Source organism: Dromiciops gliroides, chromosome 5, assembly GCF_019393635.1.
Source record: "Dromiciops gliroides isolate mDroGli1 chromosome 5, mDroGli1.pri, whole genome shotgun sequence".
Classification (NCBI taxonomy): domain Eukaryota; kingdom Metazoa; phylum Chordata; class Mammalia; order Microbiotheria; family Microbiotheriidae; genus Dromiciops; species Dromiciops gliroides.
Genome location: NC_057865.1, coordinates 159,468,771 through 159,489,914, shown reverse-complemented (window position 1 = coordinate 159,489,914; position 21,144 = coordinate 159,468,771). Strand labels below are relative to the sequence as shown.

The window sequence follows — 21,144 nt, the reverse complement described above, 5'->3', positions numbered from 1 at the left end:
CAGAAATTCTGACTCTCAAACCAGTGCTCTTGCAAATTCATCCTGCAGATTTCCACTGCTACTTTAAACCAAGGCTAAAACTAATGATAGTATAGACAGCCACCTAGGGCATTCCTGTGCAGGAGGGAATTTAAAATAGGGATGGATGGGTGGATAATGGATGGATGATAGATACACACATATATATTATATAAAATACTGCTGTTTTTCTTTTTCATTTTTAATGCCAGGTTTGAATACCAGTTAGTTTTAAGTCCAAGGACATGGGTTAGTAAAGTCTGAATGCCTTTATTGTATAATAACACACAGGGAGTGCAGGATTCTAATGTGTGATTTTCAAACTTGCCTTGAGACCAAACTGCCTTATCCTGAAGCTGCTTTTAAGGGGAAAAAAACCTAGTAATGTTACATTTCCTTCTTATAATCAGAGGAAAAGAGACAGCTGTTATCTTTTTTTATACTACTAGATCCCACAACAGAGAACTTTATTTGGAGAAAACTTTTTCGACAGATATTTCTAATGGGCTTTCAAAAAGTATACTTGAAATGTGATCAATTGCATAGGTTTCATCTACAATGCCTTTTTAATGAATAAGAAATTTGAGGTTTTGCTTTTGGTTTATTTTATTTTCTGTTTGTTTGTTTGCTTGCTTGTTTACTCTACTTGGGATTTCATTGGGGAAGTGAATACCTTGTGAGGAAACTCCCTCTACCAAATAGGTAGATTTTTTTGCAGTTGATTTAGTTTTTAAAAATTTACCTAGGGCACTGAAAGATCAAAACACTTGGCCAGGGTCACATAGCTTCAGAGGCAGGGCTCGAACCCAGGTCTTTCTGACTCCAGCTTTCTAACCATTCCTTTATACTTTGTCTTGAGGAAGAATTAGACTTATCCCAGATGAACTGTTGCTCAAAAATAATTGATTCTCTCATAAGCTTTTTGTTTATGTTGTATAAATCTTGGATTAAAGGTGAGTTGTCCATGTTTTAGTTTATTTAGCAAAATACCAGTGCCAAGATAAGTTTCTTCTGCTTGCCTTGCCATTGGGCATGAGCTTAATTAAGGGCTAACTTTTAAAAATGTTAGCCTAGGGGCAGCTAGGTGGCGCAGTGGATAAAGCACCGGCCCTGGATTCAGGAGTACCTGAGTTCAAATCCGGCCTCAGACACTTACTAGCTGTGTGACCCTGGGCAAGTCACTTAACCCTCATTGCCCTGCTAAAATTAAAAAAATAAAAATAAAAATAAAAATGTTAGCCCACATAAAACATAATTAGAAGTATAAATATTGTTGCAAAAGGGGAAAAAAATGAAACACTGCAAAGCTCAGTAGAATTCTGTCAGCATTGAGAATGGTTGCTGGACTTACAATAAAATTCATAGCAGCCTATCTGGCAATTGCAAAGAGGATTCACTATTGTATTCTTAGACTTGTTCATTTTTAAGTACTTTGATGCAAATAGATACCTCTGTAGGTATCTATTGAATTTAGCATGGGTATTGGTCTCTTAAGTTCAGCTTAAATAGCATGAAGAAGGAATCTACATAATAACGAGGCTTCTATAGAGTTTTAAGCTATATTATTTTAATGTCTTGGTTACTCTCTTTCCAATACATTCTTTTATTCATGAGCTGAAAATACTGGCTATATCTACATATACATACATACACACATATAATACATACAGATTATATATATAATATATAAGAATTATATATAATATATTATGCTGTAATATGTTATATATATATATATAAAACATACTTTTATTTAAGCTGCTTGAAAATTGGTGTAAACCTAGAATTCCTTAAGGTGTTTCATATTTTAAAAGGGAACTCAGTGATGTTAATATATTTAGCATATCTTTTCTGTTTTTTAAAGAGTTTCAGGTTTACATGGTATTCATTCGATATCATATATATTGTCATTTGAAAATTATCCACAACCTTGGAAAATTAAAGCCCATTGCTCCACTCCCCCCCCCCCAAAAGCTACGAACATAAAGTCTCAAACTATACTACAAAACAAAAACTAGTAAAACTATTTGGTTCTAGTTTAAAAAAAAATCATTGAGAAACACAGATGAAAGTAAATTTGCTCAGATTTTATTGTTATTGTTTATTTACTTTAACCTCTAGACTATATGCTAAATCAAAACATACAACCAATTTATTTGGTATCATTTGTGTCCTGTGGATAAATTTGTTCAACTGTCAATTTCCTGAGATAAGGAAAATGTCACTATTATTTTATGATAAGTGAAGTCATAAAGACCTATGCCTTGTTTTCATGAACATGTCTTGCTAATCTTTCATTCTTGCAATATTGTTTTAAATTGCATATAATTTAAATAAAATATATTGTTTTAATTTTCAAAAAAGGCACTATTTGGGGAATGCTAATATTTTCAAGTTATACCTGAGCTTTATGAATATGAAAACTAATGACTCTAGTACACAAATAAATGTCAATCAGCAGCTTTGAATAAGAATTTTATTTTACAAAGATTCATTTGGCCAAATTTAAATTAATTTCCTGTCCTTATGACACTTTTAAAGTTACATAGCATTAACTGATACATGCATTGTTATTCTTATTGACTTTTAATGTTATCTGTGAGCAAGATGGCTTAATGTATATTCAAATAATCCTTTTGGATACTTACTAAGATGTTTATTTTACTAATGAAAACATAGTCTAATAATTAAGACACATACCCATGATCTGTTCTTAAATAATCTTGTTAGGAGTAGACATAGAGATTATTATTTATTTATTTATTTATTTTTTGCAGAGCATTGGGGGTTAAGTGACTTGCCCAGGGTCACACAGCTAGTGTCAAGTGTCTGAGGCTGGATTTGAACTCAGGTACTCCTGAATCCAGGGCAGGTGCTTTATCCACTGTACCACCTACCCACCCACCATATAGTCACTTCTCTATTATCCAAAGATAGCTTATCCCCTCTGCCTTCTCCCTGTCTTTGTCACCTCTGCTACTTAAGCCAATTACCAAATATTTATTATTTACTAAATACAAAACACTGTTCTAGGCAGTGGAAATCAAATCCCTTTCAACTCTAAATCTTTGATTCTAAAATGGCAAAGCATTTTGCCAATTTTAAAGTGCTATATAAATGATATATATATAAATGATAGCTGTTATTATTATTATTATCACTACTACTACAACTATTATGACTACTACAAAACAAACATTGGCACATTGGATTCAGCACTGGGCCTGGAGTCAGGAAGACCTGAATTCAAATTCAGCCTCAGAAATTTTCTAACCATGTGACACTAAGCAAGTCACTTAACTCTGCCTCAGTTTCCTCATCTATAAAATGAGCTGGAGAAGAAAATAGAAAACTACTCCAATATCTTTGCCAGAGGTGGTTATGAAGAGTTGGACATGACTGAAGTGACTGAAAAACAAAAACAAAAAATTATCTTCTTGAAGGAAATATAATAATAATAACAACAACAATAATAATCTAGTATTAGCTTTTTAAAGTTTTCTTTTCCATGTATTATCTCATTTTTGAATGCCTTAGGTAGTTTATCTCATCTTTATTTTAGGAAACTTGGATTTGGGGAGTTTAAGCGATTTGTCTAGCATCTCATACCATGTAAGTGCCTGAAGTGGTATTCTAGTTCACATTTTCCAGATGGTAGATCCTGGACTGTGTCAACTGTGTCATGTTACCTCTTGATCATTTGAGTGTACTTAAGAGGAAATTATACTTCAGATAGCATTGGATCAAATCATATCCAAAGTCCCTCCTAACTCTGAATTTGAATGAACCAGCAAATAAAAGCATTTATTATGTGTCAGGAATTGTTTAGGTGCTGGGCCTATAATTACAAAAATGAAACAGCCCCACCCCTCAACTTGCTTATATTCCAATAAGGAAGGCAATGACTATAGGGGGGATGGTGACCAGGGAAGAGAGTTTTGTTCTAGATGGAGAATACAGCCATAAGTCACTTGGTGTGTTATCCCTTTTTCAGAAACATTGTTAGCATTGATTTGATTACTCCTCTGGAACCTTTAGAGGAAGCTACATGGCTGGTGGTGGCAGGAAGAGATACTTGGGGTTGATGGCAGGCTAGGTAGAATGAGAAGCATGGTGCTTTGGGGGCTAAATACAGTGGGTTTGTTAATTCACATTCACTTGCTCTTCAGTCAGGACCACTTAGCCTTCAGGATGGGAGTTCCAAAACTGATTGGATTAATTCCCCTAGGGAGAAGAGGAGGGATTTAGGGTCAGGAGGTCCTTTCTTGTAGATATTATTCCAGGGTGGGGTAGGTGGGGAGTCCAGTAATGGCAGATGTTCAATGTGGATCAGTGATTCTGTGACAGTTTTCAGAGGGCATGAGATGGGGTGAGTCTGGAAACTGGGGCTAAATATCATAGCGGAGTTGCTGGGAGTTAGGTAACCTTGCTTCTAGACCTCTCTGCCATTGTGTGTGACCTTCACCTAGGGTCACAAAACATTTTTTGGTGGGTGGAGGGACTTTAATTTCTTAATCTGAAGGAGGTTGGACTCAATTTCTGTGGTTGCTTCCATCTCTGAAATACTATGATAGGACAAAAGATCTAGTTCTTTTATTTGGATGAATCACCATGTTTGTAAATCTTACTATGAACTGTTAATTTCATGTGAAACGTATACTGTAGTCTCAGATATCAAGCATTTTGTTTCTGTTTTGCTCCGTGTCAGCTGAATGACAGAAGATTTGATGGCTCTGAAAAGATGAAATACTTTATTTTTCTTTTCTTTTCCTATTTGTTTGCCAGTCATTGTTTTTATGGCCTTTTCGGCATTAGTGTTTCTCATATTACTTCTTCATGATCATTAGTTGGCTGTGCTTCGATGACAAGTGCATGGAAAAAATCCTGTTCCCTAATAATTGAAGGACTGTCTCTATATTCCAATTGATGCATTTAGCAAGAGCAGCTAACTCAAAGTGTCAGCTCCAATTAGTTCAGACACTTGGTCAATTTAATGGGGGGGGGATGGGATGGGATGGGACAGGACGGGACGGAACAGGACTCTTAGTGTCTCCTGGGATTGAGTGAATTCTTTTAACTAATTGGAGCACAAAAGAGCACTAGCTCATTTACAATGGACACTTTACAATCACCTCCTGACCAAAGGGTCCTCTAGACCAGAATTTTCTTATTCTGGTTTGGACTTCCAAAGGGATAGATTACCCTTAGTCCTTCTTAATTACAATAGAGAAATCCATTAATCACTGGGTTATTTTTCCCACATATCAGTTTTTTCAACCTAATTATGCATATTCATGTAGTTTATTAATAGTATTATGTACCCATTAGAGCTGAAAATGTAGTATTGGCAGATAAATTACCATCTATTTCATTTTTCTGAACTTGTTTTCCATGGGGGAAAGGCACATGGTCTCCTCAAGTGTTAGATTATGCATTTAAATCTCTGATTTAGTGGAACAGTGTGTAAAAGCCTCTCATAATCAGAAAATTCCCTATTGGCTCTACATCTGAAGATCCCCTAGAGTGCTGTTTGTTCCAGTGAGCATCTGGAATGGATTACAGTCAGTTAATTGGCTCCAGGTCTGACTTGTTACAGACAGTAGCATGTAGTATAACCTATGCAATTCACCAAATCCACCCACTTTTAGTTAAATCACACCTACTTTCCTATATAATTCCTCCCAGATGCCAGAGGCACACACCCATATGCTACAGAAGATGGCAACATATCAATAGATTAATGGAGAAGTTTCTGGTGAGCCATCTCATCCATAAATTATCTCAAATTAAAAGATCCACAATTGGACTCCAAGGATTGAATTAATCTCTTGGAAGAGAAAACAAAGACTTCTGAGCAATGAAGAGTACAGAATGACTGTTTTATGGCAGCAAAATAGATTTTTATAAAAAGGTTTCCGGCTATTGAGATTTCCCGTTCAAGCCTGTTTCGGCACGTGTGGGCACTTATCAGACTTGTCGTCCTGGCAAAGTAAGCAATTCTTTCATTTTAACATATTTAACAATATTAATGAGTTGGGTTACACTAAACAGTATGACTACTGTTCATTGAATACTCAGACATCAATCTTCCTAACTTATGATGATGGAGGCACAGGGCATGTCTTAGGAATTAATGACCAGTTAGGAGGAGTAGATAGCCCAATGCACAGCCAAGGGCCATTAACCTCAGTTGGCCATTAATTACCGGGAAATGTCTAGCACTAAGGCTGTTCTTGCTAATAAAATGAACACATGGGATTTTTTTTTCTTTTGCTCTCGTGTGTGTGAGCACACATGAACATTGTATGCCATGAAATTAGCAGCATACATAACTGCTGCCACCAATTTTTAGACATTTTGATGTTCTCTTAACATAGTGATATGGGCAACAATTAAAGGAAATGAGATGGACCTCCATGCATTGATGAATGTGGGCATGACCAATAGAATAAAATTTTGGATGACAGTATAATCTTAATCAAATTATTTTTATATTGACTAACACAGTCAACCCTGGGCAAAATTGTGAGGCAGGCACAGTTTATTAGGTTCTTTTTTATCCACCTCCATTAACCCTCCCCCCCCCATTCCCTTATTGCCTCTTGTCCACTACATATAGCCTTTTATGTCCTCTTCTCCTCAGAGAATTGTCCTGTGTTTTGAATTTCTTTCTCTTTCCTCTTATCATTCCTCACCACGCTCCCTTTCAAAACCTCTGTCTTGTTTCTGGTTAACTATGACTTGGAAAGAGTCTTGTAGAGCTAATTTCTACTAAGGTGTTAATAGTAGACAGTAATTTAATGTTAACTTTCCCAAGGGTGTTTACATTTTGACTGGAACTTTCTAGAAACAGGAAACCCAAATGATTTTATTTCTCATGGTAGAAATTTTAGATACTGTAAGAGAGAGATTGAGGAAGGATTTAGGGACATGGGAGGGCAGTAAATTTCTACAAGCTTTCAAATCCTACCACCTAAGTAGAAGTTGTTCACTCTGCAGATGAGTGAGAATAGCCCTGATTATCATAACTGGCTGAGTGAATGTCAGTTATGTACTCTGGTCCTTCTATTTATCTTATGTGATAACTGTTACATGTAAATTGACACTGTCCTATCAGATAAGAGGTCTAGTGGAATCTCTTATCATTTAATCATTAGGATTAACTAACTGATCAGTCAGTAATTTCTGACTATCTATTTGTCCTTAAGGAAGCATTAACACCTTTACTAAGTGAAAATGAGATAGGTTGTTCTGATATGTAGTCCTTGGGGCTCTGGAGTTCTTTCTATACAAATACTTGAAGGAATGACAGAGAAAGCCTACTGGAATTTCCAATAAAATGACTGTGAAAAAATTAGGATGTAGGCTTCTTGGGGCCAGGATTGTTCAATTTTTTATTTTGTTTGTTTGTTTTTGTATTCCCAGACCCAAACATTTAATAAATCTTTGCTGGATTAAATTGAATTAAATTGAATGTGTGTGTGTGTGTTTGACATTAGCATTTAGATTCAAATCAATTGAATCATCGTTTGATTACTTCTTCAGAGGGGTGATGGCTGAGAATTAAAGAGACACAGATTATACTGTTTTGCTCTTCTCTTAGTATCCCTGACACCTTGCACTTAACAAATGCTTATTGATTGGTTAAAAAGTAGACAAAAACCAGGTTGAAATGATCATAAATGTAATATTAACATGACTTTCTTTAAATTGGTCTCCAAATAAAAAGATATGATACAAGGAAGACATTTCTGTGTGTTTAATTCATAGATACATTCCCTTTTAGAACTTATTCAGGCTCACTTAATTTGAATCGATATGTTCATATTGATTCACATATACTATAAGGCTTATTCCCGTTGTTGTTTGTCATTTGGTCTTTTTTTTTTTTTTGCAGGGCAATGAGGGTTAAGTGACTTGCCTAGGGTCACACAGCTAGTAAGTGCCAAGTGTCTGAGGCCAGATTTGAACTCAGGTCCTTCTGATTCCAGGGCCAGTGCTCTATCCACTGCACCATCTAGCTGCCCCTGTGTCATTCATTCTTGAAGAGGAACAATGACATCACAAGGGTGGTATCCTGACTAGTGTGTGAATTGGATATGAGTGAGGACTTAGTAGAGAGTTTTTTCACTGCTAAGTGATTCAGTGGATATAGTGCCTGGCCTAGAGTCAGAAAGAATTGAATTCAAGCCCCAGATACTTACTAGCTATGAGGCAGTGGGTAACCTACTTAACTTTTGTTTGCTTCAATTTTTCTATTAAAAGGGGGATCATACCTACCTCCCAGGGTTGTGAAGATCAAATGACATAATAATTGTAAAGTGTTTAGTACTGTGACTGTCACACATTAAGTGCTATATAAATGTTAGGTATTATTATTTTTGGTAGTGGACTAGTGAAATCATAGGTCCAATTCTCCATATTATTCTTGTCTCTCAAATTAGACAGATAGATAGACATTTCAATACAGGATCCTCTCAGCTCAATTCTGTGTATAATTTTTTTTTGTTTCTTACATACTATAAGTTGCTTCGTAAACAGATGTACTAAGTTTTCTAGTGTGGTTCAACTAATACCAACCATATCTACAAACAACATTTGTCTGTATGCCAGTAATCTCTTGATCGTGCTATAGTTTACCACACTCCAGGGCAACATCAGGAACTTAGAGCACTTCTCTGTATTTGGGGTTGGGTTTGCACAAGGCTTCCTTTCTTCTGGGAGTCCATTGACTTGGCTAACCTTAGACTTTTAGAAGACTGCCAGGTCTGCTTAGTTCTGGTTCATCTCCTCAACACCTTCTCACTCAACCCTATGAAGGTTTTGAAGGGAGAGTTATGGGGAAAGGGTTAGAATTAATCTTGGCTCTTCTAAAGAAGCTTGCAAATTCAGAGAGAATATCAGGACCAACTTACCTTCCCATAAGGCTTAGGCCTGGGAATCAGGCAGGCTCAGAAAGGACTCCAGAGGAATAATGCCTATCTCAAGAGTATTAAGTTCTCTAAGTATTAAATTCAAGGTCTGTGTGGCCATTATCCCTGAAATATTTTCTCGACCTATGTGTTTACTTCCCTTGAGCATTTATTCTTGATGGACCTTTAAAAACGAATCCAGATAGTATATGTTTTCATTTTTGTTTCATAAATCATTTAAGAATCACTATCAGAATGCACTTCTGACTAATAATGAACAAACACACTCTAAGAAAGCACTAAATATATTTGTACAAGATTTACAGATGAGTACCAGAATCATATGCAGGCTATGGCAAGTTGTAACTGTTGCCCTGTTCCCAGAATTTTTTTGGGAGGATGAGGTTCACACTGCATTAGACACCAAGTGGCTGCAGCTTTTTAGAAATCTGCTAGCTGGAAATGAAGAATGTGTTTGGTATTTAAAACAAACAAACCAACCAAGACACAATGACTACTACTAATTGCTAACATTCAGATAGCACTTGCTATGTGCTAAGCAATTTACTTTTTTTGTCATATAATCCTCAAAACAACCTTGTGAAGTAGGAGCTATTATTTCCCCCATTTTACAGATGAGGAAATTGAGGCAGATTTGACTGGGGTCATATAGCTTGCACATGCCTGTTGCCGAATTTGAACTCGGGTCTTCATGACTTCAAGCCCAACACTTTATCTACCACACCACCTGGCTGTTTTTACTAGTTATGTGGCCAAGGACCAAACCCCAGTATGCCTTCCAGGGTTGTTGTAAGGATCAACCAAGGTAATAATTGCAAAGTTCATTACAAACTTTAAAGTACTATATAAATGAAAACTAGCTAGCATTGTAGCTGCCTAAAGTAATTCACAGTAAAGCCCATGAGTAACTTCAGATATTATGCTTCCCAGGTTATATGCAATTTTTGTTGTTGTTGTCGACTCATTTTGTTTCAAGCCTATCAGATTCTCCATGACCCCATTTGGGGTTTTCTTGGAAAATATACTAGAATGGTTTGCCCTTTCCATCTCAAACTCATTTTACAGATGAGGAAACTGAGGGAAACAATATTAAGTGATTTGCCCAGTGTCACACCACTAGTAAGTATCTGAGGACAGATTTGAACTCAGGAAAATGAGCCTTCCAGACTCCAAGCCCAGTGCTCTGTCCACTGTGTCAACTATCTACCTCTCATATGCATTTAGAAGAGTAGAAACCGACAGAGTATTGTTGCCTTAACCCAAAGGAATCAATCTCAAATGCAGTCACCTATTATGTCCATGTGTAAAGTCAACTTTTTAGTGTGATTAGTGCTTTGCTTTGCTTTGTCTTTCAAAGATCCCATACAGATGAAATCAGGCAGCATATTAGTAAACAACTTGGAATAACATGCTTACATAAATATAAAATGTTTTAATCACTTATTGAAATCTGGAAAAATTTCATATATTTTTATCTTGGAACCAATCATGATAACTTCACTTTATTTTCTTTGAAAAATAGTTACATTAAACTCATTTCTGTGCTTAAGTCAAATAAAACAACAACATTCTCTTTCTTTCTTTTCAGATTAAATTAGCATTGTCCAAGAGGAGGGACGTTTTTAGCCATGAATGCCAAAAAGGATCAAAGAGAAAAATGTGGAAGCCAAGATTTACACCCACTGCATGCCTTTGTGATGCTAAGTATAATTGTGGTGTTACTTCCAGTCATTGGAACGTCTAAACAAAATATTCCAAGACTCAAACTCTCATACAAAGGTAAATTTCTAAATGTTTTTTTTTCCTAATACATAATTGTATTATGATTTCAGAAGAATAATTTTAATACTATTGAATATTTACTTACAGTTGTAAAACTATATGGAAGAGATACCCAAATATTCTTTTTAATGGGGAAAAGAAAATAATGTTTTTATATGTGATTTGTGGTCCATTATTTTTCCTGGTCCTACATACTGAGTAACAAACCTAGGGAGCTTGACATTCTGCAAAGTTTTATATATTTTTTTAAATCCTAGAAAGTAGAGTAATTCACAGGATCAGAGATTCAGACATTTCAGGTCATTTAATAAAATCCCTTCATTCTAAAGATGAGGAATTTGGGCTCATAAAGGATGAGTGAACATTTAAGTGAGTGAAAGATACAGTGAGTGCCAGAGTTAAGATTTGAATTCAAGCCCTCTGATTCCATATTCAGCATTCATTTTACTCTTAACTACTGGCTACTTAGCTACTGACAGTTAGCTTATGCCTAGTCAGAAATATGAATTGTTTTTCATTTTCAGAGAAGAGCAAACATATCAATATTATAGCATTCTGAAGAATGGAGATAGAGTATACCTTTTGAAAGCTAATTGGGAAACCCTGAAAGATAAACAAGTTAAAAAAAATTTGAGGAATAGAATTGGTTAAGTACAGGGAGACAATATATACATATGTAATTATACATAAAATGAATAGAAGTAGTTTTGGGAGGAAAGGCAGTGGTACACAGAGAGAGGCTGGGAGTGTCAAGAAAAACTTCATATTGAACTTAGCATTTAGGCTGAGTTTTGGAGGAAAACAGGGATCCTAAGAGGCAGAGGGTGAGGAGAGAGCATTCCAAGCATGGGGCACAACCAGTTCAAAGGCAAGGAAACATGATATGGAATGTGTTTGTGTCAGGAACAGCAAACAAGCTACTATGTCTGGACTGTGGAGTTTGCAGTGGTATGTAACGTGTAAGAAAGGTAGAAAGTAGAAGAAACAAGGTGGGAAAGAATGCCAAATGCTAGACAGAGGAATTTTATGTGACTTCCCATTAAAAAGTGACTGAATTAAGGGATAGACTAAAGTTAGTTGCTGGGGAACTATCATAAGTTTAAAAGGATTTAGGGAAATATTTAGGTATCTGCATGGAATGCTAGAATGTTTCCATGGTAATGAATTATAAGACCATAGATTTATAACTTTTTGGCACCTTAGAGATCTAGTCCAACTCTTCCTTTTTACAAATGAGGAAACTGAGTTCCAAGGAGGTTAAGTGACTTGCCTCAAAGTCACACAAGCAATAAATGAGTAATCTAGGGTTAGCATCCAGGTCTTTCAATGAAACAATCTTTCCCCTATATTCTAATGCCTTCTAGTGGGGGCATCTGATTTAGTTCACATATTTGAAAGCTATTTCAGGTAGAAAGAAGACATTTTGATTGAAAAAGGGAAGTGAATTAGTGATGAACTGCAAAACTGCTAAAAGGTGTCCAGACCCCCTGCAAATTACCTGGTTTGTTGGCTTGGTTATCCAGAGTATATGTAATGGAATATTACAGTGAGTTAAGAAACAATGAAAATGATGACTACCCGGAGGCACAGAAAGAGTTGAACTAACTTTTGCAAAATGAAGCAATCAGAGCCAGGAAAGCAATATGTACTATAACTATAGCAAGGATAATGAGAAGATCAACAACATTAAGCAATAAAATCTGAATGTTGCAAAAGTATAAAGGACAAGTTTAGTCCCAAAGAAGAGATTTTTAAAAGACACCTACTCCCATTCCTTTGCAGAGATGAGGGATCTTTGAGCATGGAACATTTCATATAATGGATTTTTTTTTCATTATGTTGATTGCTTTTGCTGATATTTTTTCTCTTCCTTTAAATAAAATGTTTGTCATAAGGGATGCCTCCCTAAGAGAAGAGGGTCATGGGGATTATAGGGAAATGAATAGATGATTTGAAAATAAAATATATCAATAAATATATAATTAAAATACACCTGGCTGAGGGTAGTGAGGAGTGGAGGCTCTGAGGTACAACCTCACTTGTAACAAGAGCCTGAGTGCGAAGTCGTTGAGGGCAGAGGTTGTTGGTTCTTAAATGAGGTACAAGTTTAGCAAAAAAAGAAAAAAATGTGGTGCAGTATCATGATGATTCCAATTTGGTGGAGGGAATGGACCCAGGATATTTGTATCTGAATGTCAGGTCACTCCTAAAGACTTGGGCAGAGAAAGTAGGTGATGGAAAGAAAATTTGGGCTTTTTTTATGTTCAGGCAAGCACACAGAAGCATTTTATAAACAAAATGTAAGCAATAAAATGGAGGGTAGTGTATTAGGGATTGCCCAGAGAGAAGCAAGATTTTGACCTGAAAAAGAGGCGTAGGAACAAATTCAGGCTAAAAAAGAATGACTATAGAAATAATTTGACTTAAAAGGATGTGAAATTGTTTCTGATTGAACATCAGAGAAGGGAACAGGAGGGCAAGAAAGAGGCAGCTTAGAAGTTGCAAGAGGTAAGTAAGGTTCAGATGAGAAAAAAATGAGATTTGAGAAAATAAGTTCACTGGACCAAATGAAAGTCATGAAAGTGGGAATGCTTTTAAATTCCCACTGAGAATTTAATTACCCAAAAGGCACAAGCCTTTTAAAAGCATTTTAAAACTTACACTAAAGAAGGTAGACAGAGTTCCCTCCCTGGTACCTCTAGATTTGACATTTTACATGAAATAATGATTTTGGGAAGGGAAAGAATAAAAAAGAGGACACTATATGAATCTAGGGAATTGATAGGCACTAACTTGTACATGGAACGCCAGATAGCTGCCATAAGTAATAACCTAGAAAAAAAGTACCAAAACTTCCCTTGAAGCTTGTAATTTTTTGTCATGGTATTTTAATATCCAAGTCATGAATATTTGTTATAAAAGGTAAAATATGTAGGGCCTGGATTTGCCAGTGGGCCCAGAGTCAAGAATACCTGGGGTCACATCTTTCCTCCAGATTCCTATGAGCTGAGTCCTTGGGCAAGTCACTTAACCTCTTTGTGTCTCTGTTTCCTTATCTGTAAAATGAGGTAGTGTTAGACTTACTGGCAACTAAGGCCCTTTCCTGTTCTAAATCTATGAGTCAAAGATCCTATACAGACAGAGAATGGATTACAAATAGGGAGTAAAAATTGTGGTCAAAAGGACTGAGCTGATGGATAATGACAATGTTATCCAAAGGGTCAGAGTGAAGATAGCAAGACAGTGAGTCCATGTGAGGATTTGTAGCTATTTCTGGATGTGCCCTGCAGGGTTGGGTTTGTCCCTAGGGTGAGGCTTGGTGTCTGGGATCAGTGAGATCATGGGTACTGGGGTTAAGCTGAGAATAGCAAACTCTGCTGATACTTTAAGCCCCTGGTTCTTGGTATGTTCTGGAGGATCACTGTTCTCCCACCATAAAGACTTAGGGAACAGTTCATTGAGAATGCCAAAAGGATACAAGTGAGGGTACAAGCAGACCCAGAGTTTGGAGAGTGACTGAGAGTTGTGAGCATATGTGAATAGGTCTGTAATAGTGTAGTGTAGGAGAAAAGACTGTATTGGAGGTCACGTTAGTTGAGTTCTAATCCCAGCTCTATCTCTTTGTGGTATGATGATATAAATGTGGGCTAGTCACTTAGTCCTTCCAAGCCTCAAATCAACACATGGTGTGCGATGGTAGATTGAGCACTGACTAGGTTTGGTATTTGCTATCTGCCACTCAAGAAATAAAGGCATCAGAATCTTGATATAGCACATTATCTATGCTCTTTATTTCTCAGCTAGATTCTTTTGATAAGTCAGTCATGTAGCCTATATTATGTACCCAGAATATGCCAAGCACTGTGCCAAGTGCTGGATCAGGAATTAACCTGAAGGTGGGGTGGTAGCAGGGAAGATGGTTGTGTGTTCCATTACTACAGGTAAGCTAAGAACTGTCACTACTCTTACCTGGTTTTTCCTCTTATTCACACAAGAGTTCTGACTAATGAATTGTAATCATTTGATTTACTTTTAAATCCAAACCTAATATTTTAGAAGGGATCACCAGGTTAAGATATCCTTTTGACAACATCATAATCTTGGTAGAATGCCAAGGAACATTTTCTACCCAAATGAAGAATTAATGTTGTTTTGGTTTATTTTATTTTTTAGCATTTAGTGTTGTATGGGCATAAGCTCAACTTCCTTTCCCTAAACCCTATGTATGATTCATTCATTCTTTGGCACTGACGAAGCCCAGCAATGTACAGAGGCAATAACTGCTTTGATATGGGAAGTGTCAGTAGAGACAGCAACATCCAGCAGCTGCAAGATCATTTTGAGGTGTTTTCTTAGACACTCAGCAGAAGTCCAATAGTTGTTAAAAGAGTTCAAGAATGTTCTCCCAGAATTACTTAGCTTTGAAGCTCAGAGTACACATGAACTTAGTTAGTGACATTGTCATATGAAGAGATTTCCTTTCTCTTGCCTGGTTGGGGCTCTCATATTTATGTATGCTAAAGCTGTTATGGTGTTGAAAAGAATTACCCATGAACAAGGTCAAATCTTATTTTCTGCTGTATTTTGTATAATATATTTATCAAATACATTGTATCCTAGAGTGATACATAATGACATCAATAGTTTACACAGAAGTTGAACTAAGAATAACTTTAGACAGTTGACCTCCATCAACCTCCTAACGTAAATATCTTATATCTCACAATAGCTTTCTTTTAAAAAAAAAATCACAAAAGGGACTCACTTGGATGAGAGAGTTTTGTGCATAGGGCATGTTGATGCTCAGAATATTTGTTGAGTAAATCCCTAAAGACAAGGAAAAATACGATAGAAAAGGTAAAGTTTGGGACAAGTTTTGTGGAAGAAAGGAAAACAAATGTGCCCAAGTGTGTAAAAGTTACATCCTTTAGAGTGAAAGGTGGGTAGTCTTCCCTCCTGGTTTTCTTCCTCTTGCCTTCCTAATCACCCTCCCTTCCTTTGTATTTTAAGAAATGTTCTTTTCTTTTTTTAAAACCAACTTAATACATACTTGGACAGCTGTGTGGCACAGTGAATAAGAAGTCACGAAGGCTCTTCTTCTTGAGTTCAAATCTGGCCCCAGATACCTACTAGCTTTGTGAACCTGGATAAGTCACTTTATCCTGTTTGCCTCAGTTTCCTCATCTGTAAAATGAACTGAAAAAGGAAATGGTAAATTCCTCCAGGATCTTTGCCAAGAAAACGCTAAATGGAGTGAAAAAGTAGGACATGACTGAAAAACAACTGAACAGCAAGGATACATATTTAGCAATCATTTTATTTACATCTATAATGTAGGACCTTCCAGAATAGAAATCAATCAGTACAGGTTGGGGCATGAAACAAAGATCTCAGATTATCCGATACAAGTGTTGAGAAATAATGGGCTGATGAATCAGTATGCGAAGGAAGTGTGAATAAATTTCATGCTCTTGGTATTATGCTATTTGAAAATTATAACTTTACAACTTCCTCTGAAGAACTAAAGATGGATTTTTCCCAGAAGACAGTAGAGAGGTGTACAGTGAGTGTGACTCAACCAAAATATATAATAGATGAAGAATAGTAGGAAAAGACATTGTCAAGAAACCGTATGATATGAAGAGAAAATGGTCTAGTCATGTGGCGAGAAAACTAGAAGGCCAGTATGTTCTGTTAGTATTGGTGGAATGCCAGGATAAAGTGAGAAAAGCACTTGCTGAATTGGATGGACTTGTTATGGCCTACTTTTAGGAAAAGTTGAATAATAGTCATCATACAGAAGGGGCAGACATGGATGGTTTACAGTCTCCATTGTTAGAGGGAACTTCCAAATCAGTGAGATCACAGCTTTGTTTGAGTATAACTTTGCAATTTGGCAAGATGCTTATATGTGCCATTATACTCATGAATCATCAGATCACATATGAATAAGTTCAAAACCAATTGTTCCAAGTGTTCCACGGAATGATTTAATTAGATATGATTTCTGTTTGATTCCAAAAGAAAAGAAAAGGCTATTGGTTCTGAGACTTCCAAAGGTCCTGAAACTCCTAAAGTATTGTAAGCCCTATAAAAAGAATGCAAAATTGAATAAACAAGCAAATATATCTTTATGTTGTGTAAAATTAAGTCATCTGGATCACAGACTTTTAAGAGGCAAAAAAGGCTATTCAACTTTTGAGTTAAGCAATTTCAAATTAGTGTGGGAACATTTTAGATTAGAATAAAAGTGGATAAAGACTAGATCTATGATTTTGTTGGTTTAGAGAATTCATTGGTGAGGAAACTCCATGGTCAGTACCTTCTTTGCCACTTACAGTTGTAGGGAATTGTCTGTTGCACTGAGTGGTTAAGTGACTGGTCTGGGGTCACACAGCTAGTATATGTTAGAGGACAGATTTGAACATAGGTCTTCCTAACTCCTAGGCTGCCTCTTTATGAAGAATATACCCACAAAAATTGACCACTCCAGTGTTTATGATGAAATACTATGATCATCAGGTTCAGTAGCCACTTTGTGTTCTGCAGGTAGGTGATAAGGGCTCTGTTATTCAGGGAGGGATAAGGTCCCTGTTAAAGGGTTTATATAAAAAAGAAACCTGTACAGATTGCTCAAATAAATTAAAATAAAAATTGAATAGTACAAGAAAACCTATGGTAAAGCAAGTTGCGGGTGGGTGATTAATTGTCTCCCCATTAAATTCTCAGCTCCTTGATGTAAGGGACTGTCTTTTGCCTTTTTTTTTTTAAATCCCAGTGCTTAGCAAAGTGCTTGGTACTTTGTAGTTACTTAATAAATGTTTAATCATTGATGGATTAAAATAGGAGTTCAAGGGAAGGGTAACCACTAAGGATCAGGAAATTGAGGAAATTAATTGAATTATCCAGTGTAGGTGGCATTATGGACAGAGTGCTGGACTTGGAGATAGGAACAATTGGATTTGAATCCTGTCTCAGATACTCACTAGCTGCGTGACTTATCTTTTCTGAGCCTTGGTTTCCTCATTTTTAATATAGGGTTAATAAAAGGACCTACCTGATAGGCTTGTTGGGAGAATCAAATGAGATTATGTGCTGTATAAATATCTTTAATTATATAACAATTATTATATTTAGAGGCAGTTATATGGCAAAGCAGATAAATCACTGGACCCGGAGTTAGGCGGACTTGAGTTCAAATTTGGACTTAGATATTTGCTAGTTGTTGACCCTAGGCAAGTCACTCAAACTCTGTTTACCTCAGTTTTCTCACCTGTAAATTGAGGATAATAATAGTACCTACCTCCCCAGGTTTGTTTTCATGCACAAATTAGGTAATAGTTTGTAAAGCCTTTTGTAAATTTTAAAACACCTATTTAAATGCTAGATATTATTATTAAGTATTGACTAGATCTGGAGTCAGATGATCTGGCCAAAAATGCCAGAAATGGGTTGAAAGAACTTGGAGGGGGTAGAAGCAAAAAAGTAGAGGAAGCTTTCAGCCTAACTCTCCTAACATTTCCCTCCAGACAACTTCAAAATAATTATCCATATCAAAATTTGGAGTGTCAGAGTCAACAAAAGGTGAGGGTGAGACATTTTTCCAGTCTAAGACAGCATAGGAAATTAAGTGGTGTGATCTGTGATGTTCAAGTGGAGGCAGACCCAGAGCCCACATGAAAGAAAGAACACTTCTGGGACTAGGTAGTGGCAACAGAAGTAGCAGCAGCTTTGGGAACTCTCAAGGCAGAAAAGGGGATCTGACAACTGGTGAGAATGAAATTAATGGAGGACCACAATGCTACTACTACATGCAAAGATGGAAGCTGTGTGGCAACTTAATTACCTATATCCATTTCTGGGTCACAGTTAAAGGGTGGAAAGGAGCACTTTTGGTCAAGAATGAGCAGGGGCCTTAAAAAACAATATTACTTCCAGTCTCAAGGGAGCTCTTGTTTCTGAGATTTACAATCTCAAAGGATCAGGGACCCTTCTTGGGTAAAAACAAGAACTTAGGAGAGCAATGATCACACTTCTCTCCAGATCACACCTGCTTGGAAACACTGAAAACTTCAAAACCCCTAGAATTAGCTTTGAAAGCAGCAGTGCAAAAAAATCCTGAAGCGTGTGACAATGTCCCTCTCCCTTTTCCCATTTTAACTCTAACATAAATTCAAAGTCAAGAAATAGGCTGGAAAATGACTAAACAACAACAACAACAACAACAACATCAAAAAGAATCTGACCATAAAAGACTAATATGATGACAGGGAAGATCAAGACATAAACTCCAAAGATACAATGAAGTCAAAATAGTTACATGCAAAGCCTCAAAGAAAAAAAGTGAATTGGACACATGCCCAACAAAAATTCTTGGAAGAACTGAAAAATTATTTTCAAAATCAGAGAGCTAGGGAAAAAATTAGGTAAAGATATTAGAACAAGTGAAGAAGATTATGAAAAGAAAAATACTTTAGAAAATAATACCTTAAGAAAGAGAATTGGGGGCAGCTAGGTGGTGCAGTGGATAGAGCACCGGCCCTAGAATCAGGAGTAATTGAGTTCAAATCCAGCCTCAGACACTTAACACTTACTAGCTGTGTGACCTTGGGCAAGTCACTTACCCCCAATTGCCTCACTTTAAAAAAAAAGGAAAAAAAAAAGAAAGAGAATTGGCTAAATGGGAAAAGAGGTACAAAAGCCCACTGAAAAAATCATTCTTTAAAAATTTGGATTAGGTAAATGGAAGTAAATTACTTCACAAAGCATCAAGAAACCATTAACAAAGCCAAAAGAATGGAAAAAATAGAAGAAATTGTGAAATATCTCAGTGCCAAGACAAATGACCTCGAAGATATATTGAGGAGAGATAATTTAAGCCTTTTATTCCACTGCCTGAAAAGCATGATCAAAGAAAGAGCCTCAACACCATACTGCATGAAAATATGAAGGAAATCTTCCCCAATATTCTAAACCCAGAGGGTAAAGTAGAATTTGAAAGAATCTGCCAATGAAAAGAGATCCCCATATGAAAACTCCTAGGAATATTAGAGTCAAATTCCAGAACTCTCAGGTCAAATAGAAAATATTATAAGCTGCCAGAAATAAAGTATCAAAATATCATAAAGTCACAGTCAGGATCACATAAGATTTAGGAGCTTCCGTGTTAAAAAAAAGTGGAGGATTTGGAATATGATATTCTAGAAAGCAATAGAGCTAGGATTACAACCAAGAATAACCTCCCAAGCAAAACTTAGTGTACTCCTTCAAGGGGAAAAATGTGTCTTTAATGAAATAGAAAACATTCCAGCATTCCTGATGAAAAGACCAGATCTGAATAGAAAAATTGACATTCAGATACAAAGCTTTTAAAGTATAAAAAGGTACATATGAAAGAAAAATAATAAGATATTCAATAATGTTAAACTGTTTACATACATACATAGGATGATGATACATGCACAATGGGAAGATTAATTTGAACTCATACAAAGTCAAGTGAACAAAACCAGGAGAACATTGTATGTAGTAATGGCAATATCATAAGGATGATCAACTGTGAAAGACTTAGCTACTCTGATCAAGACAAGGATTCAAGACAGTTCCAAAGGACCCATAATGAAAAAGGCTACCCACCATTAGAGAGAATCGATGAATGCCAAGTGCTGATTAAAGCATACTTTTTAAAAAACTCTTTTTGTTTGTTTTATTTTGCAACATGGCTAATATGGAAATATGTTTTGCATGACTTCACATATATAATTGATATATTACTTGCCTTCTCAGCAGGTGGGGGAAGATGTAGAAGGAAGAGAAAAGAATTTAAATTCAGAATTCTTGAAAATTAATGTTAATTTTTTATGTGTAATTGGGAAATTTTTAACAAAATAAATAAAAATATATTTTCAAAAGAATCTCAGAAATGAAAAACTTAGGAGGCAAAGTATTTTTTTTTTACTTTCAGCTAGAGCCATTCATTATATGTGTGTATGCACATATAATGCAAAACCATTTGAACTTGGTGAATTGACAAAAACACAGAATTCGTTATCATCTTACCTGTCATTCTATTTTTCTCCTTTTGTGGCTAAAGTCCTTGAGAAGGCCTCTAAAACAGGTATCTGTACTTCGTTAGTCTCACTCTCTTCTTACCTCTTTGTATTCTGGCTCCATGCTGATACTACTCTTTGCAGAGTTTCTTAATTGCCAAGTCTAATGGCCTTCTCTCAGTCCTCAACCTTCTTGACCTCTCTGTAATGGTTTACACTGTGGGTTGCTGGCTTCTCTTTGGTACTTCTCTTTGATTACTTTTATCCTCTTCTACCTAGATTTTTAGGACGCTAAAAATCTTTGCTGCTTCTCATTCTACCTGTCTGACCACTCCTCTTCTTTGCTGAATCTACATCCATGT

General features: G+C 36.2%; 1 protein-coding gene across 1 annotated transcript in view; it reads left to right on the top strand.

Annotated features, from left to right (window-relative positions):
• SEMA3D (semaphorin 3D) overlaps positions 1-21,144 on the top strand; it is a 252,169-nt gene that overhangs the window by 85,013 nt on the left and 146,012 nt on the right. The window contains 1 exon segment of the mRNA XM_043969203.1: positions 10,540-10,730. Coding sequence (XP_043825138.1) covers positions 10,580-10,730 — 151 coding nt within the window. The 5' untranslated portion in view covers positions 10,540-10,579.